At 38.8% G+C, this 27,759-nt stretch overlaps 1 protein-coding gene across 1 annotated transcript in view; it reads left to right on the top strand.

The window, feature by feature from the left end:
* The first annotated feature begins 544 nt into the window (after positions 1–544).
* The window catches only part of PGAP1 (post-GPI attachment to proteins inositol deacylase 1), a 70,874-nt gene continuing 43,659 nt past the window's right edge, over positions 545–27,759 (top strand). Inside the window, exons 1-5 of the mRNA XM_082841911.1 lie at positions 545–705; positions 13,058–13,211; positions 15,720–15,895; positions 21,201–21,372; positions 24,548–24,705. Coding sequence (XP_082698037.1) covers positions 559–705; positions 13,058–13,211; positions 15,720–15,895; positions 21,201–21,372; positions 24,548–24,705 — 807 coding nt within the window. The 5' untranslated portion in view covers positions 545–558. The remainder of the gene's footprint in view (positions 706–13,057; positions 13,212–15,719; positions 15,896–21,200; positions 21,373–24,547; positions 24,706–27,759) is intronic.

Below are 27,759 nucleotides of genomic sequence, written 5' to 3'. Positions count from 1 at the left end.
GGTTAGGGTTTTTAAGCTGCGCAGGAGAGGTGTTCGCGACGTGACAGCTGATGGTCTCCGGGCTCTGATGTCCCCCCTCCCGGTTGGCTCACCATCATTAATCGCCTCCTCGTCTCCAGGTTAGCGCCCCCGACGCCCACCCCCAGCCCTTCCCACTCCTCGCTTGCAGGACCCCGCGCTCCGCCCATCCTTCGCTAGTACCCCCCGCCCCCCCTTCTTCTTCTTTCCCTCCAGCCAGCCTCTCATTGCCCTTCCCTCCCCTTTCTCCTTTTCCTTTTCCTCGCGCCCTTCCCTCTCTCCCCTCACCCTCCAACCCAGCCCACTTCGGTTTCTCCCTTCTCGGCCCTCTCATTCGCGCTCCCCCAGCAAACGCCGCCTCCCCCTCTGCAGGCGGGAGGCGAGCAGAGAGGCTACGCGCAGGCGCACTGCGCGGCGAGCCCGCGGGCTGGCCGGGCGTCCGCGCACGCGCGCGTGCTTGGACTTAGCTCCCAGGCTGGCAGCCGGGCGTTCTTCGGCTCCCTGAGTCAGGGCTAGGGATCCCGCGGCGGCGGCGGCACCATGTTCCTCCACTCCGTCAATCTCTGGAACCTGGCGTTTTATGCCCTCATGGTCTTCATGGCGACCCTGGGGCTGTGGGACGTCTTCTTCGGATTTGAGGAAAACAAGTGTAGTATGAGCTACATGTTTGAGTATCCGGAGTATCAGGTGAGCTTTCGCCCTCCCTTCGCTGGGCGCTCCGAGGCTCGGGCCCCTCCAGCCTGGCCCTTCTGTGTGTTTCCCCTGCGTCGGCTCCCCGCGCCTCTCCTGCCCCCTTAGCCCAATCTTGTCCCCGCTTGCTTCGACCCGGAAGACTCCGCAGCCCCCCGCGGCCCCTTTCTCCTGCCCTTTCTCCTGCCCTGTCCTCTCTTCACGGTGACCCCACCGGGCATGCTTCCCGCCCCCCTCGAGGTTGCTGCCCGGTTCCTTCGCGGTCCCAAATCCCAAGCACAGGCTCATCAGAAGGGCCGGGCCCAACGCCCCTCATCCCCAGAGATTCAGCTCCAGTCCCTCTCCCCAAACCCAGACCCCATCCTCCCCGCCTCCCTGCCTTAACAGGTGCCCCGGGCACTCCTTTGCTTCCCACGCGCCGAAATTCTTGCCCTCCCGCCCAGGTGTTTGCGCGTCAGCTCTCGCTTTTCTAGAAAGGAACCGAGCTTCTGCAGAGCGTGTACTGGCTACACAGTTCCCAGGGTTGCCTTAGAGACTTAAGGGGTTTACGTCTGAAAGGCTAACCTGATGAGTAAATAAATGGGGAACTAGCGCAGTTCTCTCCTGTGAAGGTTTTGCGGAGCCCTCTTGTTTTGTAGGTCGTGGGTCGGTGCGTGTGCATGCATCCTGTGTTGATGCGTGTCGCCCCTTACCAGTTGCATACAAAATCTATTTCATGGTGTTATTTTCGTTTTCTCAACTGTGTTTGCAATTGAAGAGAGACCCGGCCCTTCTTTCTCTTCCTGTCTCCGCCCCCACCTCTTTCGTTCCATTTTGGATATTTTCAGTCACAGTTGCTTTATCAGTTCAGCATAGTAGACGCTAGAATTTCATTCATGACCAGCTGTAAAAAGAGATGGTGACAAATTGCACAACCGTCCAAAGAAATTTCTTCCGAATCATTCTTTTCTTTATAAATGCATCTCCTAATTATGGAATATGTATTGTAATGATAACTCCCTACCTTAGAAGTATGTGTACTATAATACATATTGATACAATGCATTTAAAACCATAGCAGATTTATTCTTTGAGGTGAAGGATGCATATCCTGATTGTTTCCGTGTACAGGTCATTATGAAGGAGCATATTATTTGATTATCCCGCTGTTATTTAGATCTTAAAACTACTTAAGGTTTAAATTGCTGAACAGCATCCTTTCCCATGGGCAAAATTCGAATTTAGATTTCATTTGTTTTGAGATCTTTACCTTGGTTTTGCATCAGTGCTTATAAGGAAGTGGAAGCATTTGATATCAGATGCTATTGAAGGAGCACATTTTAACATGTTACAGTTGTCTCTTAATTTCTAAATGAATATGCTGGTTTATGTTTATCAGAGGCCACATATAGTTAAATATATGGGCTTTTAGTTTAGATTTTTAAAAAGACTGAAAATAGAGCCCTTATAATCTCCTTTCATTTTTCTATGGTTTAATAATTAGGAAACTCCCAACAGATTGAAGTAGGTCATTTTAGTTTTGTACTGCATTGAAGAGTTTGGTTAAAATCAAATCATTTTGGAACAATACAGTACTAATTCCCGTTTATTTTTGGATTACCCACAATTATTGAAACTATTTTAATATTTGCAGTAGTAGAAATCACTTAGTGTTGGGAACAAAGCATATGGACCTCACAGATACATTTCGTGCCTCATAAAATTGACTGGAAAGACACAGAAAATTAGTGTAGCTAATGCAAAAGAGCTATTTGGGTTTTTTGATGTTGTTAGGTAGTCTTATTTAGTTCATTTTGCTGTTTTGAGGTTTTACACTTCTGTTAATAATATGTTAGCACAGTAATATTACAGTGGCAGGAGTTTTTGATACACATTTTCAGTAAATTTTTATTTTTATGATGTAAAAAGTGTTTATTCACTACAGTATTTGTCTTTGACTCTTAGTCTTTTTATTGTGCACACTAGGTTGAGTTATTTTACAAATACAGTTAAAAACTGCCTACAGAAATGATTCATTTTGAATATAATGTGAGCTTTCTGGATAATTGGGGTCAGCCAATTAAGAACCAATGGTTTGTTAAAAGTGTTCTAAACATGTTTTTTATATTGCTTTTAATTATATTTTATAGTAAGCTCTAATTGTTCACAGGTTGATAGTCAGCATATGGGATGTCCTGGTTGTTGGGTTTTCTTCTCTTTCTTGATGCTTTTCTTCTTTTTTACTGCTCGTTTGCATATTCTTTAGCAGAATTTTAGAGGCACTTGAAAGGTTAGTTGAAACATGCTCAATTTTATTCTCCATTTTAAAAGTAAAATGTGGGACAGGAATTTGAAACTCTGAAAAAATTGTTTGAATTTTAAATTGTTTGAGTATCTTTATTAATCCTCTACCTTTAGTTTTCCTAGACTCACTTATTCAGAGTTAATTGAACATCTCACACACCTACCAGGCAAAATACACACTATCCTTTAAAGCTTCTTGCCTTATTATGACAGCAAGGCAGAGCTTGTATTTGGTAGCAAACAGTTTTAGGCAAATTGTAGAATTCGATAAGAAAACATCTGTGCTGTGTTTTTTCATGCAACAGTTTGTTTGGCTCTCTTTAGATATGTGACCTGACAATTGCCCTCTGAAAGGAAATGTTGATATTGGGAAATATGACTCATATATTTTGTTATTAAGTGTGATGTTTATTTAGCATATAATTTATTTCATGACTTCTCTGTGTAGATATATTCTAGATCCTGGGTATGGGTGAGAGGGAATTAGAGATGAATCACACCTTGTGCCTTTAAATTTATGTTTTTAAAATATAATGGGGGGAGACAGGAGTGAAATGGATAAGTAAAATATAATGTGTTAAATGTTATAATTTCACTGTAAGAGAGTGTGTACGAGGCTCTTCACAGAAGAGAGCAGCCGTGTTCGTCTTGGGTAGTCAAAGGCTATCGAGAAGAGGTTGTGCACTGGGCAGTGGAGGGTATGTATACAGTTCACAAGGTGCAGAAACAAGAAAACTGCAGGAATAAAGAACAGCATTTGTGAAGGTGGGTATACCAGGATACATTCCATAAGTAGTATTTATAGTATGTTATCATTTATATAAAAAGGAGAAATAACCTAAAACAAATTTGCCTGTATTTGTATATATGTAAAATATTGGTATTTCTGGAAGCACAAACATTGCTAACATTGGTTACCTTCTGGGTAAGGAACCGGATAGCTAACGAACCAGGGGTAGGAGAGCCTTTTCAGTATATACTCTGTTGAATCTTGAATTTTGGAACATATTAAAAAATCTAAAATGTGGCATGTATAAGTTATAAGGAAATAGGTAAGAATAATTAGAGTGAGGTTTTAAAGGACCTCTCTCTTAAGTGTTTATCATCTGTGTATGCAGTGAGGAAACACATAAGGTGTATGTCTTAACAAGGTTATTTCTTGACAGCAGTATGGACTATGGATTGTTTAATTTTTGGGAAGGAGGGTTCTCATTTAAAATAATATAAAATAATTTAAAATATATTGGAGTCCTGTTACTATAAATGTGTTTTTTTAAAACCCTTTGACCCTCTTCTGTATCTTTCATCATTATCCTTTTCGTATGCCTACATCTTTTCTGTCCTCAATCTAGTCAATAGCTTTACGGTGGTGTGTTAGTGTCTGCTTTATAACAAAGTGAATCAGTTATACATATACATATGTCCCCATATCTCTTCCCTCTTGCGTCTCCCTCCCTCCCACCCTCCCTATCCCAACCCTCTAGGTGGTCACAAAGCACCGAGTTGATCTCCCTGTGCTATGCTGCTGATTCCCACTAGCTATCTATTTGACATTTGGTAGTGTATATATGTCCATGCCACTCTCTCACTTTGTCCCAGATTACCATTCCCCCTCCGCATATCCTCAAGTTCATTCTCTAGTATGTCTGTGTCTTTATTCCTGTCTTACTGCTTCAGGTTCTTCATGACATTTTTTTTTTCTCTTAGATTCCATATATATGTGTAAGCATATGGTATTTGTCTTTCTCTTTCTGACTTATTTCACTCTGCATGACAGACTCTAGATCCATCCACCTCACTACAAATAACTCAATTTCATTTCTTTTTATGGCTGAGTAATATTCCATTGTATATATGTGCCACATCTTCTTTATCCATTCATCCGATGATGGACACTTAGGTTGTTTCCATCTTCTGGTTATTGTAAATAGAGCTGAAATGAACATTTTGGCACATGACTCTTTTTGAATTATGGTTTTCTCAGGGTATATGCCCAGTAGTGGGATTGCTGGGTCATATGGTAGTTCTATCTGCAGTTTTTTAAGGAACCTCCATACTGTTCTCCATAGTGGCTGTACCAATTCACATTCCCACCAACAGTGCAAGAGTGTTCCCTTTTCCCACACCCTCTCCAGCATTTACTGTTTCTAGATTTTTGATGATGGCCATTCTGACCGGTGTGAGATGATACCTCATTGTAGTTTTGATTTGCATTTCTCTAATGATTAGTGATGCTGAGATCCTTTCATGTGTTTGTTGGCAATCTGTATATCTTCTTTGGAGAAATGTCTATTTAGGTCTTCTGCCCATTTTTGGATTGGGTAGTTTGTTTTTTTGTTACTGAGCTGCATGAGCTGCTTGTAAATTTTGGAGGTTAATCCTGTCAGTTGCTTCATTTGCAAATATCCTCTCCCATTCTGAGGATTGTCTTTTGGTCTTGTTTATGGTTTTCTTTGCTGTGCAAAAGCTTTGAAGTTTCATTAGGTCCCATTTGTTTGTTTTTGTTTTTATTTCCATTTCTCTAGGAAGTGGGTCAAAAAGGATGTTGCTGTGATTTATGTCATAGAGTGTTCTGCCTATGTTTTCCTCTAAGACTTTGATAGTTTCTGGCCTTACATTTAGGTCTTAAACCATTTTGAGCTTATTTTTGTGTATGTTGTTAGGGATTGTTCTAATCTCATACTTTTACATGTACCTGTCTAGTTTTCCCAGCACCACTTATTGAAGAGGCTGTCCTTTCTCCACTGTACATTTGTGCCTCATTTATCAAAGATAAGGTGGCCATATGTGTGTGGGTTTATCTCTGGGCTTTCTATCCTGTTCCATTGATCTATCTTTCTGTTTTTGTGCCAGTACCATACTATCTTGATTACTGTAGCTTTGTAGTATAGCCTGAAGTCAGGGAGCCTGAATCCTCCAGCTCCGTTTTTCGTTCTCAAGATTGCTTTGGTTATTCTGAGTCTTTTATGTTTCCATACAAATTGTGAAATTTTTTGCTCTAGTTCTGTGAAAAATGCCAGCGATAGTTTCATAGGGATTGCATTGAATCTGTAGATTGCTTTGTGTAGTACAGTCATTTTCACAATGTTGATTCTTCCAATCCAAGAACATGGTATATCTCTCCATCTGTTGGTATCATCTTTAATTTCTTTCATCAGTGTCTTATAAATTTCTGCATACAGGTCTTTTGTCTCCTTAGGTAGGTTTATTCCTAGATATTTTATTCTTTTTGTTGCAGTGGTAAATGGGAGTGTTTTCTTGATTTCACTTTCAGATTTTTCATCATTAATGTATAGGAATGCCAGAGATTTCTGTGCATTAATTTTGTATCCTGCTACTTTACCAAATTCATTGATTAGCTCTAGTGGTTTTGTGGTAGCATCTTTACGATTCTCTATGTATAGTATCATGTCATCTGCAAACAGTGACAGCTTTACTTCTTCTTTTCCCATTTGCATTCCTTTTATTTCCTTTTCTTCTCTGAATGCTGTGGCTAAAATTTCCAAAACTATGTTAAATAAGAGTGGTGAGAGTGGGCAACCTTGTCTTGTTCCTGATCTTAGAGGAAATGCTTTCAGTTTTTCACCATTGAGGATGTTGTTGGCTGTGGGTTTGTCATATATGGCCTTTATTATGTTGAGGAAAGTTCCCTCTGTGCCTACTTTCTGCAGGGTTTTTATCATAAATGAGTGTTGAATTTTGTCGAAAGCTTTCTCTGCATCTATTGAGATGACCATATGGTTTTTCTCCTTCAGATTGTTAATATGTTGTATCACATTGATTGATTTGCATATATTGAAGAATCCTTGCATTCCTGGAAAACCCCACCTGATCATGGTGTATGATCCTCTTAATGTGCTGTTGGATTCTGTTTGCTAGTATTTCGTTGAGGATTTTTGCATCTATGTTCATCAGTAATATTGGCCTGTAGTTTTCTTTCTTTGTGACATCCTTGTCTGGTTCTGGTATCAGGGTGATGGTGGCCTCGTAGAATGAGTTTGGGATTGTTCCTCCCTCTGCTATATTTTGGAAGAGTTTGAGAAGGATAGGTGTTAGCTCTTCTGTAAATGTTTGATAGAATTCATCTGTGAAGTCATCTGGTCCTGGGCTTTTGTTTGTTGGAAGATTTTTAATCACAGTTTCAATTTCAGTGCTTGTGATTGGTCTGTTCATATGTTCTATTTCTTCCTGATTCAGTCTTGGCAGGTTGTGCATTTCTAAGAATTTGTGCATTTCTTCCAGGTTGTCCATTTTATTGGCATAGAGTTGCTTGTAGTAATCTCTCATGATCTTTTGTATTTCTGCCGTGTCAGTTGTTACTTCTCCTTTTTCATTTCTAATTCGATTGATTTGAGTCTTCTCCCTTTTTTTCCTGACGAGTCTGGCTAATGGTTTATCAATTTTGTTTATCTTCTCAAAGAACCAGCTTTTAGTTTTACTGATCTTTGCTATTGTTTCCTTCATTTCTTTTTCATTTATTTCTGATCTGATCTTTATGATTTCTTTCCTTCTGCTAACTTTGGGGTTTTTTTGTTCTTCTTTCTCTAATTGCTTTAGGTGCAAAGTTAGGTTGTTTATTCGAGATGTTTCCTGTTTGTTAAGGTAGGATTGTATTGCTATATACTTCCCTCATAGAACTGCTTTTGCTGCATGCCATAGGTTTTGGGTCGTCGTGTCTCCATTGTCATTTGTTTCTAGGTATTTTTTGATTTCCTCTTTGATATCTTCAATGATCACTTCGTTATTAAGTAGTGTATTGTTTATCCTCTATGTGTTTGTATTTTTTACAGATCTTTTCCTGTAATTGATACCTAGTCTCATAGCATTGTGGTCAGAAAAGATACTTGATACAATTTCAGTTTTCTTAAATTTACCAAGGCTTGATTTGTGACCCAAGATATGATCTATCCTGGAGAATGTTCCATGAGCACTCGAGAAAAATGTGTATTCTGTTGTTTTTGGATGGAATGTCCTATAAATATCAATTAAGACCATCTTGTGTAATGTATCATTAAAGCTTGTGTTTCTTTATTTATTTTCATTTTGGATGATCTATCCATTGGTGAAAGTGGGGTGTTAAAGTCCCCTACTATGAATGTGTTACTGTCGATTTCCCCTTTTATGGCTGTTAGTATTTGCCTTATGTATTGAGGTGCTCCTATGTTGGGTGCATAAATATTTACAATTGTTATATCTTCTTCTTGGATTGATCCGTTGATCATTATGTGTGTCCTTCTTTGTCTCTTCTAATAGTCTTTATTTTAAAGTCTATTTTGTCTGATATGAGAATTGCTACTCCAGCTCTCTTTTGGTTTCCATTTGCATGGAGTATTTTTTTCCATTCCCTCACTTTCAGTCTGTATGTGTCTCTAGGTCTGAAGTGGGTGTCTTGTAGACAGCATATATATGGGTCTTGTTTTTGTATCCATTCAGCCAGTTTGTGTCTTTTGGTGGGAGCATTTAATCCATTTACATTTAAGGTAATTATCGATATATATGTTCCAATTCCCATTTTCTTAATTGTTTTGTTTGTTATTGTATGTCTTTTCCTTCTCTTGTGCTTCTTGCCTAGAGAAGGTCCTTTAGCATTTGTTGTAAAGCTAGTTTGGTGGTGTTGAACTCTCTCAGCTTTTGCTTGTCTGTAAAGGTTTAAATTTCTCCATCAAATCTGAATGAGATTCTTGCTGGGTAGAGTAATCTTGGTTGCAGGTTTTTCTCCTTCATCACTTTAAATATGTCCTGCCAGTCCCTTCTGGCTTGCACAGTTTCTGCTGAAAGATCAGCTGTTAACCTTACGGGGATTCCCTTGTGTGTTATTTGTTGTTTTCCCCTTGCTGCTTTTAATATGTTTTCTTTGTATTTAATTTTTGACAGTTTGATTAATATGTGTCTTGGCATGTTTCTCCTTGGATTTATCCTGTATGGGACTCTCTGTGCTTCCTGGACTTGATTAACTATTTCCTTTCCCATATTAGGGAAGTTTTCAACTATAATCTCTTAAAATATTTTCTCAGTCCCTTTCTTTTTCTCTTCCTGTTCTCAAACCCCTATGATTCGAATGTTGGTGCTTTTAATGTTGTCCCAGAGGTCTCTGAGACTGTCCTCAGTTCTTTTCATTCTTTTTTCTTTATTCTGCTCTGCAGTAGTTATTTCCACTATTTTATCTTCCAGGTCACTTATCCATTCTTCTGCCTCAGTTATTCTGCTATTGATCCCATCTAGAGTATTTTTCATTTCATTTATTGTGTTGTTCATTGCTGCTTGTTTCATCTTTAGTTCTTCTAGGTCCTTGTTAAATGTTTCTTGCATTTTCTCTATTCTACTTCCAAGATTTTGGATCATCTTTACTATCATTATTCTGATTTTTTTTTCAGGCAGACTGCCTATTTCCTCTTCATTTGTTAGGTCTGGTTGGTTTTTATCTTGCTCCTTCATCTGCTGTGTGTTTTCCTGTCTTCTCATTTTGCTTATCTTACTGTGTTTGGGGTCTCCTTTTTGCGCGCTGCAGGTTCGTAGTTCCCGTCGTTTTTTGTGTCTGTCCCCAGTAGCTAAAGTTGGTTCAGTGGGTTGTGTAGGCTTCCTGGTGGAGGGGACTAGTGCCTGTGTTCTGGTGGATGAGGCTGGATCTTGTCTTTCAGGTGGGCAGGTCCACGTCTGGTGGTGTGTTTGGGGGTGTCTGTGGACTTATTATGATTTTAGGCAGCCTCTTTGCTAATGGGTGGGATTGTGTTCCTGTCTTGCTAGTTTTTTGGCATAGGGTATCCAGCACTGTAGCTTGCTGGTCGTTGAGTGAAGCTGGGTGTTGGTGTTGAGATGGAGATCCTTGGGAGACTTTTGCCGTTTGATATTACGTGGAGCTGGGAGGTCTCTTGTGGACCAGTGTCGTGAAGTTGGCTCTCCCACCTCAGAGGCACAGCACTGACTCCTGGCTGCAGCACCAGTATCCTTTCATCCACAGGGCTCAGAATAAAAGGGAGAAGAAGTAGAAAGAGTGGAAGGGAGGAAGGGAGGAAGGAAGAAGATAAAATAAAATAAAGTAAGATAAAAGAAAATAAAGTGATTAAAATAAAAAATAATTATTCAGAAAAAAGATTTTTTAAGAAGTAAAAAAAAAAAAAACTGAAAAGAACGGACGGATAGAACCCTAGGACAAATGGTGAACGCAAAGCTGTACAGACAAAATCTCACCCAGAAGCATACACACTCACAAAAAGAGGAAAAGGGGAAAAAATCATAAATCTTGCTCTCAAAGTCCACCTCCTCAATTTGGGATGATTCATTGTCTATTCATGTATTCCACAGATGCAGGTACATCAAGTTGATTGTGGAGCTTTAATCCGCTGCTCCTGAGGCTGCTGGAGAGATTTCCCTTTCTCTTTTTTGTTCGCACAGTTCCCGGGGCTCAGCTTTGGATTTGGCCCCGCCTCTGCGTGTAGGTCGCCAGAGAGCGTCTGTTCTTCACTCAGACAGGATGGGGTTAAAGGAGCCGCTGATTCGGGGGCTCTGGCTCACTCAGGCCGGGGGCAGGGAGGGGTACGGATGTGGGGCGAGCCTGCAGCGGCAGAGGCCACCCTGACATTGCACCAGCCTGAGGCGCGCCGTGCGTTCTCCTGGGGAAGTTGTCCCTGGAGGGACCCTGGCAGTGGCGGGCTGCACATGCTCCCCAGAAGGGAGGTGTGGGTAGTGACCTGTGCTCGCACACAGGCTTCTTGGTGGTGGCAGCAGCAGCCTTAGCGTCTCATGCCCGTCTCTGGGGTCCGCGCTGTTAGCCGCGGCTCGCGCCCGTCTCTGGAGCTCCTTTAAGCAGCACTCTTAATCCCCTCTCCTTGCGCACCAGGAAACAGAGGGAAGAAAAAGTCTCTTGCCTCTTCTGCAGGTACAGACTTTTTCCCGGACTCCCTCCCGGCTAGCCGTGGTGCACTAACCCCTTCAGGCTGTGTTCACGCCGCCAGTCCTCTCCCTGCGCTCAGACCAAAGCCCGAGCCTCAGCTCCCAGCCCTGCCCACCCTGGCTGGTGAGCAGACAAGCCTCTCAGGCTGGTGAGTGCTGGTCGGCACGGATCCTTTGTGCGGGAATCTCTCCGCTTTGCCCTCCGCACCCCTGTTGCTGTGCTCTCTTCCGCGGCACCAAAGCTTCTTCCCCCCTCTGCCACCCGCAGTCTCCGCCCTCGAAGGGGCTTCCTAGTGTGTGGAAACCTTTCCTCCTTCACAACTCCCTCCCACTGGTGCAGGTCCCACCCCTCTTCTTTTGTCTCTGTTTATTCTTTTTTCTTTTGCCCTACCCAGGTACGTGGGGAGTTTCTTGCCTTTTGGGAGGTCTGAGGTCTTCTGCCAGCGTTCAGTAGGTGTTCTGTAGGAGTTGTTCCACGTGTAGATGTATTTCTGATGTATCTGTGGGGATGAAGGTGATCTCCGCGTCTTACTCTTCCGCCATCTTCCCCGCCGTCTGATGCCTTCATATTTTTAAATGTACAGTGTCTCACTATGAAATTGCCTTTATAATAGTAGGTTATGAAATATATCAAGTAATATTCTTTTGCTTTTCTGTCTCCAGAGAATTAAATATTTCTTTTTCTATATATTTGATAGTTCCTGTTCTTCTGAGTTAATTTTCAAGTAGTTCAAAACTTTTTTAGTTACTGTCCTAAAAAGAATAGTGATCTAATACGCATGTACTGCTATATCAAATGGTGTACTAAATTGAGAGGAGTTAAGATAACTGTTCCCTTTTTCTCTCATCTTTTCTTTTTGCTTAATTTGTACCTAAAGAAACAAAATATTACATCTATTTTTTGATTATTTACTATGCATAATTAATATTGGGACTAATTTGAATCTAAGTCCATGTGCACATATAAAGCAAATAGTGGGGTTGGTATCTCTGTATTTTGAATATTTGAGGAGATAAAGTTGCTAGTATCTTAAACAATAAGGTCACAATCTCTAAAGATGTTTTCATGGTGTTAGTGGCACAGATTGTTTATGGTACTATCCTCAAAGGAATATTCAGGAATTTGCATGAATGATCAGAATTATGCTTTTTCTAGAACAGTGATTTTTTTCAGTAGTCATTATCCATTTACAATTTTCAAAATTCATTCAGTAGTTAAAATTTTTACCAAGCACGTGTACATTACTGCTAGATCATTAAATCTATTGATGTGTACTTAAATAAAATCTACTCTTCAATGTAACTGGTTTCATTTTTAACAGTCTCCATCCCTTCGGGGGAAAAAAGGAGAAGAAGAACTTATACTTTACTCCCACTTTTATAGATGCCTACCTTTTGGGGATGACATTAAGACTTCGTTTGTATTTTGCTGAAAGAAATGTTATGTGAATTACTGCCTCATTTGGTATACAGTAATATGAATTGCAGAGTAGTTTTAGGCTTGCTGATAAACCATGCACCAAGTCCATGAAAACTGAAACAGATGCTAATTCACTGGAATGTTCATGGTGAGAAGAGTGTACATGTCTCAACCAAGACATGGCTGTAAGGTTCAGATTAATTTGTTAAGCACATTGTAGGTCAAGCATATTAAGTTGAGAGGTCAGAAAGCTGCATTATAAAACAAACTTACTTTCCTTTGAATGATGTAACAGCTTGGAGTATATAGTTAGGCCTGAGTGAAAGGAGAGAGACATTACAAAACAGTTTAAAATAGCAAAAAAGAATTCATTTGATAATGGAAAGCTTTTATCATTTCTAAGTATAATTGATAACTGATACTAAATTAAATGCATTTTCAGTTATGTTAACATGGAACTTGCTGGCATAAACCAGTGTTTTTCTCTTGCCAGTAGCTATTCTGAGTAATTTGTATTTATTAGAATTTCAAGTAGTCCCATTTTATGCTTTCTTGAAGACTACATGGTTTAAAGCTCACATAACTCAAGACTGAGTCTTCATATGTGTAAACTAAAAGTAGAACTTGTGCATTAAGTGTAGTTTTATCATCAGTAATATTTTTATATTGTACTATTTCAAATTCAGAATTGGGTATGGTGAGACTGAATTGTATTAGTAAAACTGATTAAAGTGAAGTTGCTTTTTTTTTCTATAGAAAATAGAACTTCCAAAGAAACTGGCAAAACGCTATCCTGCATATGAATTATATCTTTATGGAGAAGGATCCTATGCTGAAGAACACAAGGTTCTCCCTTTAACGGGTATTCCTGTTCTCTTTCTTCCCGGTAATGCTGGAAGTTATAAGCAAGGTAAGTCTCAAAAGTAAATTTTGAAAGCTGTGAAATTCAATTGAAGAATTTATCAGACATGTACTCTGTGTTAGGTATTAACGCTAGGTATACTGGGAGACACAAATATATGACATTTTGTCTGAGAGAAGCACATGTGAGAAGTACACAAAAAAGAATAGCTGCAAGCCACTTTGCAAAGAGTAAGTAGGAGAAGATAAGATGGAGCGGAATGATAAATAGATGACATAGGGATTCAGGAATCAGCAGAAGAAAGAGGTTTATGTTAGAAGTGGAGGGTACAGAAAACAGAACCTAAAGCATTGATTAGAGAAGTAAGTCAGTGGTTTATGTTATTGCTGAACAAGAGAGGAGACTGGTTTCTTTGTTTTGGAGCTATTTAAATTAGGTCTAGAAATACTGAGGGAAACACAGAAAGGTGGGGGTAGGGAAGTTATATGTACAGATTCCAAATTGAAATATAGCAGTTATTTTTGGCCTAACAGTCAGGCAATCTAGAAGTAATTTCAGCTAAAACCTGCTCTTTTTTTTGTTGTTATTAAATGGTGTATTCTTTTGTATAATGAGAATAGAATTATTTCAACATTTAGTATAATTACTTACATGTTTATCTATTTAGCTAGCAAATATTTATGGGGTACCTACCATGAGCCAGGCAGTATTCTAGATATTCTAGATATTAGTATGCCAGTAATATTAAAAGTTAGAAAGAAAAATAAACCAGAGTAAGGGATAAAGGATAAACAGGGTCAGGAGGTGGCTAGTTTAGATGAAGTGGCCAGGGAAGGCCAGTATGAGGAGATGACATTTTGAGCGGAGGCTTGAATGTAGCAAGGGACTGAGGTATGTGACTATTTGGGGAAGATCCGGAGGCAGGAACATGCTTGGTGCGTTCAAGGCCACTGAGACTAGAGAAAATGAAAAGAGATGAGGTTGGAAAAGTAGCCATAGGCTATGTCATAAAAGCTGTGGAAGAGACTTCAAATTTTGATCTAAGTGTGATGAGAAACTATTGGAGGGTTTGGGTAGGAAATGATATACTCTGATTTTTTAATTTAATCTTTGTGTTTGAAATATAACACATATACAGAGAAATGCATAAAATATGGCTATTAGGTTAAAAATGATTATAAAGTGAGTACCCATGGAACCAAAACCCAAGTCAAGAAGTAGAAGGTTGCCAGCACCCTGGAAGCCTCCTGTGTGCCCCTTCCTGATTAAAACTCCCTCCTTTCCTAACTTTAAGGTAGTCATTTTCTTGACTTTTTTTATAGTTTTAGCATCTAAGTATGCATCTCTAATATAGTCTACTTGTTTGGGGCTATTTTTAAACGTCACACTATAAATATAATCACTCAGTACGCATTGTTCTGTGTCTGGCTTCTTCCACTTAACATTGGGTTTTTGTTTTTTTATCTAGTAAAAATAACTTTTACTGTTTTTATTATCATCTTAGATTTTTTTTAAATTGAAGTATATTTGATTTACAATGTTGTGTTAGTTTCAGTTGCACAGCAAAGTGATTCAGTTCTATATACATCTATCTATCTACCTATATATATATATGCATGCATATGTATATTAGTGCTTTCTAGGAATTAGAAGGAGAAGAGGAATGAGGAGTAACTGTTAATGAGTACAGGGTTTTCTTTCTGGGGTGATTAAAAAATGTCTAAAGTTAGATTGCAGAAATGGTTGACTATACAAAATATCATTGAATTGTACACTTTACACAATGAGTTGTATAGTACATGAGTTATATATGTTAAAAAAAAAAGGAATGCCAAACAGCTATTTTGTTTGCTAAACCCAAAACCTAGAGAGTACAAATGCAGGAAATGGGAATTGCATTTGAAATTAAGAGACCAGCAACTTAAAAAAAAGTTTTATATATATGTAGACTACTTTATCAAAACCTAAAACAGTGGAAACAGAGAGACCATTTAGGAAAACTGTTAGAGTAGTTCAGGCAGGAGATGATGGTGCTTGGATTAGGAAGGTGGTGGTGGAAATGGTGAGAAGCCTTGATTGGGGATATATTTAGAAGGTAGAGCATGACAAGATTTACTAATGATTGGATGTCATGTGTAAGAAAAAGAGACAAATTATGCATGAGTATTTACACCACTGTGATGAGCTGTAATGAGCAGACGTTTCTTGTAGGAATTTTCTCGTTCTTAAAATCCTGAAGTGTGACAAAATTCCTATCTCTTATTCTTCAAGGAATCCTTCCTTCCCTTTTAGCTATTGTTGCCCCTACTGAAGGGGAAGCAGGTAGAGAATGAATGAACCATTCACGTTATACTTAACTTAAAAAAATTTACAGGACAAGACACACAATTGCTAAGTTGGTTTGTTTTTCTAAATTGCTATTGTTAAGGATGTCACCCTGAAATAGGTTGTATTCAGAATCTGGGATAAAGTTATTTGTTAAGAGACTTTGAAGCAAGAATAGATGAAACTTTAAAAATTTTTGTTTAATGTGCACTTCACCTTTTTCCTCTGCAGTTCGTTCTATTGGCTCTATTGCACTTAGAAAAGCTGAAGACATTGACTTCAAGTACCACTTTGACTTCTTTAGTGTGAATTTCAATGAAGAACTGGTGGCACTATATGGTGGAAGTCTTCAGAAGCAGACCAAGTTTGTGCATGAATGCATTAAAACAATTCTCAAGCTCTATAAGGTACGAGATAATTATACAAATAAATAGTGATCAACCTAGTGGGTTTTTTTTTTTTTTTTTTTTGGTTAAAGGGACTCAGCATATTTTAAATTATTTATTTGTTTGTATGGAAGTTGAAGCAAAGGTGGCACAAAGGTATTTGTGTGTGGGACTCTGTCGTTTTGAACTCAGTGGTGGGTTTTGAAGTTCAAATTCAATTTACAAGAAATCTTTCTTGTGAAGTTCGGAAAAAATTTTTTTTTTACTTTATGTATGAATTATGAGTGCAGTGCATTTCCTAAAGCCATTAGTATGGATTTCTGCTTCTAGTTTTGGCTAAATAACTGGTACTAGAGTAGACTACTTCCATATGTAAACAACTATAAAACTAGCCAAGGTATCTGAAGCACATGTTTTCAGGTGTTGGACAACCAAGTGGTAAAGGACTGTGACCACTGAAAGAGGGAAAACATGTGAGGTGAGCTCCGTGAGTGCCCGACTTTCTGCCTGGAAGCATTTTCCAGACCATGGGGTAAATTTTTAGAGGTCAAGAACAGCAAATTGATATCACTAAGCTGAAGAAGGCAGAGATTGGAATTTGGGACTACTGAAATGGCTAGATTTGTGGTCAGGTAGGAGAAAGAAGAGAACTAGGCAGAGACGGGAGCTCTGGAAATTTGAATCCTTCAGTCTTTGAGTGCTGTGCTACGTATGCACAGGGCAAGAGGCTGCAAGGCAGTAGCATACCAAGGAGGAAGTGGTGGGGTATGTCTGCTTCAGGTGCAAGGAATAAGGGGGAATATGTGTCCCTAGAGAAATTTAAAAGAGCAGTACAACAGACTCAAATTCATCTGTGCCAGCAATTCTAAACAGCATCAGGGATAATTCTACTACCTACTAGGATAAGTCATTTCCTCCCTTGGTATACCACTGTGCAAGTCCTGGCAAAAACAGCTCTTGGGGAATTGTGGGTTGAATTGAGATTTGAGAGGCCACTTGGTGCCCAGGAGTTCTGACCAGCTAGTTAGAAAGACTTATCTGAACATCGGGCATTCATTTGAGACCCAAGAAAGGACACGATTTAGGAATAGAGCTACTCTAGCCCTAAAGTAAGAGCTACTCTAGGATCCACCTTAACAATGCTTCCATATAGCCTCAAAAACATCAAAGTTAAGGATTTAGAATAAAAGATGCAAACAACAAGGGAACAGATGAGGGAGCTCAGTAGAGACATGGAAACTATTAAAAAAGAAAAAGGACAGAGACTTCCGTGGTGGCGCAGTCGTTTGGAGTCTGCCTGCCAATGCAGGGGACATGGGTTCAAGCCCTGGTCAGGGAAGATCCCACATGCCACGGAGCAACTAAGCCCGTGTGCCACTACCGCTGAAGCCCGTGCCCCTAGAGCCCATGCTCCGCAATGAGAAGCCCACACGCTGCAACGAAGAGTAGCCCTGCTTGCCACAACTAGAAAAGGCCTGCGTGCAGCAACGAAGACCCAACGCAGCCATAAATAAATAAATAACGAATCAAAAGGAAAAATTGAGAACTGAAACAATAAAACAGAAATGAAAAATTCAGTACATAGGCTTTAAGCGGGTTGAACACCGCAGAACAAGAGATCATTGAATTTGAAGACAGGACAGTTAAAAACTATCCAAAATGTGAAGCACAGAGGATAAAAGGATGGAAAGGACAGAGCCTCAGGAAGCTGTGGGACAATACTAAGTAGGCTAACACATACGTAACTGGAACCCCAGAAGAAGAAGAGAGAGAAATATAAGAGGAAAAAATATTCCAAGAACTTGGGCGTCCCTGGTGGCGCAGTGGTTGAGAGTCTGCCTGCCAATGCAGGGGACACAGGTTCGAGCCCTGGTCTAGGAAGATCCCACGTGCCGGGGAGCAACTGGGCCCGTGAGCCACAACTACTGAGCCTGCCTGTCTGGAGCCTGTGCTCCGCAGCAAGAGAGGCCGCGACAGTGAGAGGCCCGCACACCGCGATGAAGAGTGGCCCCCGCTTGCCGCAACTAGAGAAAGCCCTCGCACAGAAACGAAGACCCAACACAGCCAAAAGTAAATAAATAAATTTATTAAAAAAGAAAGATAATATTCAAAGAACTAAAGACCCCAAATTTATAATTCTGATTAAAATTTTCAACCGGCAGATCAAGAAGGTCAATGAATGTCAAGCAGGATAAACACAGAATCACACCCAAGTTTATCCTAGTCAAATTGTTCAAAACCAAAGTAAAGAGAAAATCTTAAAAGCAGCCAGAGAAAAAAAGGCTCTTTACCTACAGGTAAAACAATAAAAATTATTGCTGGTCTCCATCAGAAATAATGAAAGCCCAAAACAATAGAACAGCATCTTAAAGGTTTTTGGAGGATGATGGGGTGGGAGGGGACTCTCAACTTAAAACTGTATATCTAGCAAAAATGAGGACAAAATAAAGACATTGTCAGAGTAACAAAAACTGGCAGTTTTGTGATTAGTAGAAGGAAAGAGGGAAATAAAAAATTCCCGTTAGGTGAACGGCACAGTAATAATTGCTACAGACAAGATTCATCATGGGTGCTAAAATCAGTAGGTGAAGGTTTGAGGAGGAAAAGGATATTCACATGGTTTCACAGTATCTTTTCTAAAATATTTATTACCTACAAAGGGAAAGAACTTCACAATAAGAAACCTGGTAGACATCATCTTAACCAAGATTAACATTACCAGTAATAAGACATATTGATACCATGAATCTCCTGACACGCTGCACCATAGTTTCTGTGGCATTATTGTCAAAAATGCATAACCTCATTCTAATCATGGGAGAACTTCAGACAAACCGAAATCGAGAGACATGCTATAAAATAACTAACCAGTACTCTTCAAAAGCATCAATGTCATAAAAAATGAGGAAAGACTGAAGAACTGTCACAGATTAGAGGAGACTAAGGAGAAATAACAATAAATGCAAGGTGGGATGCTGGATGGAACCCTGAAATAGAAAAAGTACATTAGTGAGAAAACTGGTAAAACTTAGATTAGGTCTGCAGTCAATTCTGTTGCTGCACCAATGTTCATTTCTTGTTTTGGATCATTGTAGTATGGTTATATTAACTGTTAACATTGCGGAAAACTGGGTGAGAGGTATATGGGAACTCTCTGTGCTATTTTTCCAACTTTTCTCTGATTGGTTCATAATTAAAAGGTTAAAAAGTTTATTTTCAGTAATGAATTCCTTATGAGGTTTATAATTTATTTAGAAGGAAAATATATACTAATGGTGAAAAGGATGGGAAGAGGAGTAAATAGAATTATTCCACTGCCGTAAGAAGTATAATATTAATTCTGGTAGATAAGTTAAGGCTGTATATTGTAATTTCTAGAGTAACAACAACAAAAAAGCAAATGCAGCTAAAGAGCAAATGGAGGAGAAATACAGGTATACCTCAGAGATATTGCGGGTTCGGTTCCAGACTGCTGTAATAAAGCAGATAAGACCTAAATATGAGGCCAGACACTATAAAACTCTTAGAGGAAAACATAGGAAGAACACTCTTTGACATAAATCACAGCAAGATCCTTTTTGACCCACCTCCTAGAGAAATGGAAATTTAAAAAATGAACAAGTGGGACTTAATGAAACTTAAAAGCTTTTGCACAGCAAAAGAAACCATAAACAAGACAAAAAGACAACCCTCAGAATGGGAGAAGATATTTCTAAATGAAGCAACTGACAAAGGATTAATTTCCAAAATATACAAGCAGCTCATTCAGCTCAATATCAAAAAAACAAACAACCCAATCCAAAAATGGGCAGAAGATCTAAATAGTCATTTCTCCAAAGAAGACATACAGATGGACAACAAACACATGAAATGATCTCAGCATCACTAATCATTAGAGAAATGCAACTCAAAACTACAATGAGGTATCATCTCACACCGGTCAGAATGGCCATCATCAAAAAATCTAGAAACAGTAAACGCTGGAGAGGGTGTGGAGAAAAGGGAACACTCTTGCACTGCTGGTGGGAATGTGAATTGGTACAGCCACTATGGAGAACAGTATGGAGGTTCCTTAAAAAACTAAAAATAGAACTACCATATGACCCAGCAATCCCTCTACTGGGCATATACCCCGAGAAAACCATAATTCAAAAAGAGTCATGTACCAAAATGTTCATTGCAGCTCTATTTACAATAGCCCAGAGATGGAAACAAGCTAAGTGCCCATCATCAGATGAATGGATAAAGAAGATGTGGCACATATATACAATGGAATATTACTCAGCCATAAAAAGAAACGAAATTGAGCTATTTGTAATGAGGTGGATAGACCTAGAGTCTGTCATGCAGAGTGAAGTAAGTCAGAAACAGAAAGACAAATACCATATGCTAACACATATATATGGAATTTAAGAAAAAAAAAATGTCATGAAGAACCTAGGGGTAAGACAGGAATAAAGACACAGACCTACTGGAGAACGGACTTGAGGCTATGGGGAGGGGGAAGGGTGAGCTGTGACAAAGCGAGAGAGAGGCATGGACATATATACACTACCAAACGTAAGGTAGATAGCTAGTGGGAAGCAGCCGCATAGCACAGGGATATCAGCTCAGTGCTTTGTGACCGCCTGGAGGGGTGGGATAGGGAGGGTGGGAGGGAGGGAGACGCAAGAGGGAAGACATATGGGAACATATGTATATGTATAACTGATTCACTTTGTTATAAAGCAGAAACTAACACACCATTGTAAAGCAATTATACCCCAATAAAGATGTTAAAAAAAACAAACATTTAAAAAATAAAATATGTAATTGTCAGTGAATAGATGTTGTGGAATGCTGGCTTCCTTTTAAACCCAGGCACACAATAGAGAAATAATTTGATGAGATAGGATATATCAATATGATGAGGTAGTATATTGCTGTGGCAGTTGTAACTGTTCTGGCTTTTTTGTGCTATTTCCAGTTTCAAATAAATGATTTGACTTTATATATCCTATGAAATCTAATATTCTGGTATACACCAAATATAATTACACCTCTTACATACAGTATAACAAATGGTAAAAACATGATTTGCTAGACCAAGTGTTCTGATTTTGGTTCAGAAAACCAAAGCCTAGCTGTTAAAAATGTTTGCAAAACACAAAATATGTATACACTAATTACAAATATATGAAAATGTATTTCTGTATCTTATTATGGGAGGTTATATAAATAGTTTAATTTTCTTTTTTCTATGAAATTGCTCCTATGTAGAGAGAAGTATTTAGTATATTTATTATGATATTAATCCTTAATCATGCCTTGGTGATTTTTTAAATAGGGTCAAGAATTTGCTCCAAAAAGTGTGGCGATAATTGGTCATTCTATGGGTGGCCTTGTTGCAAGAGCATTGCTTACGTTGAAAAATTTTAAGCAGGATCTGATCAATCTTCTTATTACACAAGCAACACCTCATGTTGCTCCTGTGATGCCATTAGATCGTTTCATTACAGGTGAGTACTGTTACATAAACACTAACTGACCTCCCCATTGTTGTTTAGGATTAAACAGATCCTTGCAGCTACTACTTCCTTTAGAGTATACTACAGGTTTATCCATGTGTGAAGCAGCTTAGGTTTAAATCAGCACCTCCAATTCTGAGCATCTCTTTTTGTGACTTTCAACTTAGGCTCATAACTGAAACTGCTGTTAATTTTCTCTGCCTTTTGCATCTTAACATGGAAAACATGTGTCTTATAACCCCTAGGCACTTGAGCTTCATTTTAGTTATTCTTGAGGATGACTCTTGGTCTCTTAAAGTGTGTTTATACTTCCTTTTTTTGTTAACTCCTCTGGGTACTTCATTCAAAATAACCTTATATTTAAGTAAAATAGTAGAAATGGCTTTTTTTTTTTTAATAAATAGGTCTGCTAACACTTTATATGATGAGGTAAGGTAGGATTGCTAATCTTTGTAGAGCTCTTAGTATATTTTGGATATTGTGGTAAGAACTTTACATGCTTATTGTATCATTTGATCCTTATGGCAGTTCTTTGAGGTAGGTACCATTGTTATTGCCATGTCCATGGACAGAAAAAAGAGGCCAAGATAAAATTCTTGCCCAAAGTCACATGGCAAGAAAATAGTGGAGCTGGTATTTGACTCCAGCAAGCTTGTTTCTGGGCCTGTGCTTTTAACATTTACGTATGCTGCCTCTGAATTGAGTTACATTACGATAACAGAGGAAATAAAATTATGGATAATACTGTAATGTTGCAGGGAATTTTGAGTGAACAGTAGGTGTTTATGATTGTTGTCATCTAATTAAATAGTGATAATGTCACAGAATAAGAATTAAATGCCTACTATCTCAACTTTTTATTAAAGAAAGTCAAGTATTCACTGCTTTTTGGAATGCTGTATGTGTAGAAGAAAATCTTTAGAAAGAAATCATTATTTTTCCTAATCAGTAAATTTACACAACTTCTTACCCTATAAAAATTTGCATTATCTTAATTGTGGTGAAAATTTTGTTTACAGATAAGTGAGACATATACCCTAGTGACTCCAAACCAAAGTAGTTTTCCAAAGCACCCATCTTAACATAACATTGCCAAGGAGTAACTTACTTGCTGGAATATCTGGTGCAGTAGCACTTAAAGAGAAGTTTGATTTTTTTTCCTTAGTACATTTAAAACTTTGCCTGTAGAACTCTTCTAATAAAAGTCTTTAGTTTTATTATTGAAGTTGGTTAAATATGCTTTACTGATTCTAATAATTATAAATTATTATTTATAATAGGTTTAGGAAAAAATTAAAGGTATAGACAAGCCATAATACTTGTCACCACAATTGAGAATTCTTTCCCTTACTGCATTTTACGTGGTATATGTAGATGAGCCATGCAGGCTAAGTTATAATTACTCAAAATGCATTTTAAAAATCTCTTTGAGGAAAGAACTGTCAAGAGAGTCAGGTTTACTGTTTTTGAAGGATACTGATGGTCTGTCTCTAAATGGCTTAGGTTGAAAGTGCTTCTTAGGGTCAGGGGGCCTCTCCAGTAATTAGCAAGCTCTTATGCCTTTTATTCTGTATTTATTTTTTATTGCATTAAGCCATAATTAGAATGAAAAAACAAAAGTTCAAGGGTGGATTTTAAGTTTTTAGGAGACCCATATGACCTCCAGAAGTAGATTCCCTATTTATACTTGGTGGAAATGCTGTCCTTAAATAGGGGAAAGGAAGCCTTGTACTGAGCTCTGTACTTCAGAGGGCCCTGCTCTCGTGTTGCCATTCCCCACAGGGTGTGGAGTGTACAGGCCAAGCAGCCTCCCCACTTACAGGCTGTACCTTTACTGCTGGACTATGATCCAGGTAGCCAGTCCTTCAGACTTTTCTTGCCCATATGCCTGAAGCCCACTCCCTTAGCCTCTTACTTGGATCTATCCTGAGGACAGGTATGTAGAATCCTGAGCTTGAGTTATGGCCAAGGGGTGGCTCTGCATGAGGTACAGACAGAATTTTGATGTGCACAGGAGGTCTTTCTGATGCAGGATGGAATGTGGATGGGAAGAAGAAGAGAGCACAGTGATCTGTTCCCCCTTTGCTGCAGATCTCCACAGCAATCTGTGGCCAGAGATATGCTCTCCCTATGCTGCCATAATCTGGTGTCCAACTCTGAGGTGTCCTAGAATTCTTAATTTGAACCTGGCCTTCCAGGTTATTTCAATGATATATTTGTCAAGGTAGGCAGAGAAAATACATTTGATTTAAGTTTGTTAGCTGGAAGTTTGACTTTTAAGTATTTAGACATATGGCATGTATACCTCATTGGAGCTCTTATCCCAAGCCCTGGAGTTATTAGGAATGGGTCTGCTTTGTCTCAATCTAAGTGAATACTACTGAAATCTTTAATGAGAAGTTTGCTGTTCCAAAATGTTAAAAGCCATCAATGGGATCAAATGCCAGGATAAAAAATGCAATAAGTTTTAATAATCAGAATAGGAAATGAGAACTCCGCTGCCCTGGCCTCAGATCTTCAACACTAAATTTTTCTCATCTTCCATAGATAAAGTGGAAAAATTGTCTGCACCACTTGATACACTAAATGGATGGAATCTTCTTAAGCATCAGATTTTCTGCAGCGGAGAGTCCCAAGACTAATGTGACTGTCATTGTCCTGATAGATTGTATTTTAAGAACTTAAATAGGACTTTGTTTGGTCACCAGTACTACAGTGGCTGCAGTAGAGAGTTGCTAAGCCCTATAAGCAGGGACACAGCCATGATTAGGAAGATCTATTGATATAACTCCTTAGCATAGTAGATTTATATCTTTGGAAGAATTTCGGGGGTTTCTTTCTCTACTATGTGGCTCATAAACAAGCAGCATCCTTGTGGAATGTAGAGACCTGTTTGCTATGGACTTGTCAAAGCTAATGAAATTGGGTTATCTTTTTTCTTTATTGATACCTTTACTAACTCTTAGTATTTGTACTCTGATGGGGAAAGTAGAGTATGTGTAAAGATACTGACTTTACCCAAAATAGAGAAATGTGGATGGCATTGCTTATAGACAATTCAGATGGCTTAAACAGAAATTCAGTTTAATATTAGTATTATAGATGGGTTATTGTTGCAGAGCATGGTTACTGATTTTTAATGTATGTCTTTTTTATTTCCCACCAGATTTTTATATGACTGTAAACAACTATTGGATTCTGAATGCTAGACACATAAATTTAACCACACTGTCTGTAGCTGGAGGATTCCGGGATTACCAAGTTCGTTCAGGACTGACTTTTCTACCAAAATTAAGCCATCATCCCAGTGCCTTATCTGTTGTGGTAATCTTTTTAAAGATTCTACTAAAGTAGTAACATGATGGACACAGTGGAGCATGAAAGGAGAAATGATATGTAATCGGTTAGAAATGATTCCTGAGTTGGTCTGGTATACTGTGTGTGTGCAAGTGTGCATGTGTATGAGTATGTGAGAGAGACAGAACATGAAACAATGAATATGAATATTTGGGGAAGACAGAGGCATGGATACTTACATCCATGGAAGGTGAAAAGGATCGTAGAAACTTTGTGCAAATGACTCTTATTTATGAAGATGATTGTTTCTTGTTCAAAATAAGTTCCTATCCATTGATTAGAGTTTTAAGTATAAAAAAGTATGGACTGAAGTCCAGGGGCCCCGGGTGTATCTCAGTGGTATGCTGTATACAGTGGTAATGGAAGATCAAACATTTCACATACTCTTGAATTTTAAACTTGAATGAAGGTTTACTGATTTTAAAATTTAAAAATTAGCTTTGATAGTATAGATAGAGCTCTGATTAATTAATTTGCTAATTATTCTTCCCTGCTAGGACATCAAGTATTTGGTGTTTAACTGGGATACACAGCTTCTGTAAAATAAGTTCAGGTTTCCTTTTAGGACTTATTTTTGTATGTTTAACCTTTAAGTCTTTAGTTAACAGCTTAACTTTTAAACTCAGTATACACGTCATCTCCAAATATAACTTAATTTCTAAAAAGAAAATTTATAGCATTCCTTTTGCTTTTTAGATGATAGTTCTTTGTTTCATAGTTGTTCTCTTAATAGATACTCCTTTGCTCAGTTCACCTACTGCTGTTCATTCAGTAAATAGGTATTACTGAATGCTTGCCATACATAGAACAAAAATTATTAAGCTATTCTGCTCTTATCCACCATTTTCTTATAACTGAAGGAGTTGTGATATAGCCATAATAGCTTTGGAAGTAATTAGTACTAATTTACTAAATCTCTCAAACCTCATCATCGGTAGGAATCTTGTTTTTTGATGCTGAATATTTTGGGTAGGTATGTGCTAGAAGTTCTCAAAACTCTAAATATGAACTCCTTAGTATAAAAATAGATGTTTTAGTCATATAAAATTGGATATAACTTATTTCCTAGACTTGGTCTGGAGCTTGATGCTGTATTGATACCCTTTCCTCCAGCTTTTAAAGAATTTGGTCTTTTTAATGGTGTGTGGCGGGGGGGCGGACGTGTCCTTCCCTCTTTTCTAAGCCATTTGATAATGTATTGTGTTCAAGGCAGCTTATATGTCTTTATCTCTGATGAAAATATTATTTTACTTATTATGGAACTTCCTCAAAGCTGGTTATTGTATAATCTGAGTTTTATTTAGTTTTTAAATATTTAATTACTTAGCTTTTAGCTCTCAAATAATCTACAGTCTTTTATATATGTATGTTCTCTTTAAAAAAACAATTATTAAGAAGTAATCTTTTTAATGATTATCTCAAGAACAGTTAGATGACATTAAATCCATTGGGACTAGAAAAATTATTTAAGTTAGAGACTTTAGTTATATTCATAGGGTAGGCTGAACTACTGTAATATTCACTCATGCAGGCAATGGCACTTAAACACAATAGAATTTTATGTTTCACTCATTTGACTGCCCTAGGTGTGCGTTTACGTGGCGGGTGGTTTTTGAAGAGTCTCACTAAGGGACCCAGGCTGATAGTAGGCTCCCCCTTCTTGAATGCTTTACTTCTGAGGTTGCTCTAATCATCACTGTTTCAATCCACAGGAAGGGGGAAAGAGCATGAAGGAGAGCAGTTAGGCCTGGAAATGGCACACATCACTCTTTTTCACATCCCATTAGAGAAAACTTAGTCACACCATAGATTAAGAGAGGCTGAGACATGCATTCTAGTTAACTATGAAAAAGGAAGAAGATTTTGGTGGACATTTAACAGTTTTTATCACAAAGGTAATGAGCAACTACCTTTTTTTAAAATTTAATTTAATTTAATTTTTTTTTGCGGTACGCGGGCCTCTCACTGTTATGGCCTCTCCCGTTGCGGAGCACAGGTTCCAGATGCGCAGGCTCCAGACGCACAGGCTCAGCGGCCATGGCTCACGGGCCAAGCCGCTACGCGGCATGTGGGATCTTCCCGGACCGGGGCACGAACCCGTGTCCCCTGCATCGGCAGGCGGACTCTCAACCACTGCGCCACCAGGGAAGCCCCGCAACTACCTTTATGATGTGTGTTGACTTTCCTTTTTTCAGTTCTAACACAGATGCATTCGTTAGACTGAATGAAAGTAAACTAGCTTTTGTCCTTGTTAATAGTAAATGATGTCTACTGTGAGTTCTTACTTTACTGAGCATCTAACCTTAGAACCACAGTGAACTCTGGTTGTCTTAATTTTTTAAAGTAAGTTGCCAGCAGCATTTCCTAAATGAGATAGCTAATGCTTATAAATTCATTAAGTAATCTGTAGATTCCTTCAACTTTAGAGCCTCCAACCCAAATATACATTGATATTTGCAGAGTACAATGGTGACAATGACTCAATGACTCCTTAGAAGTTATAAATACCTTTTTTTGTTACAAATACCTTTTTTTTTTTTTTAATTAAAGAGGCATAGGGCTTCCCTGGTGGCGCAGTGGTTAAGAATCCGCCTGCCAATGCAGGGGACATGGGTTTGAGCCCTGGTCCAGGAAGATCCCACATGCCGCGGAGCAACTAAGCCCGTGCGCCACAACTACTGAGCCTGCGCGCTAGAGCCCGCAAGCCACAACTACTGAGCCTGCATGCTACAACTACTGAAGCCCACGCGCCTAGAGCCCGTGCTCTGCAACAAGAGAAGGCACTGCAATGAGAAGCCCGTGCACTGCAACGAAGAGTAGCCCCTGCTTGCCGCACCTAGAGAAAGCCCACGCACAGCAACAAAGACCCAATGCAGCCAAAAAAAATAATAAATAAATAAATTTATTTTTAAAAAACAAAGAGGCATGTTAGGCCTCTAAGTTTTCTTGCATACAGCATTGTTAGTTTCCTATTTTCATTTTGTTTTGACAGTTCTAGTGAGGGCATCTCAATGTGTCTTT

Source organism: Leucopleurus acutus (genome assembly GCF_964270905.1).
Source record: "Leucopleurus acutus genome assembly, chromosome: 6".
In the NCBI taxonomy this organism is placed as follows: Eukaryota; Metazoa; Chordata; class Mammalia; order Artiodactyla; family Delphinidae; genus Leucopleurus; species Leucopleurus acutus.
This window is presented reverse-complemented; position numbering and strand designations above follow the sequence as displayed.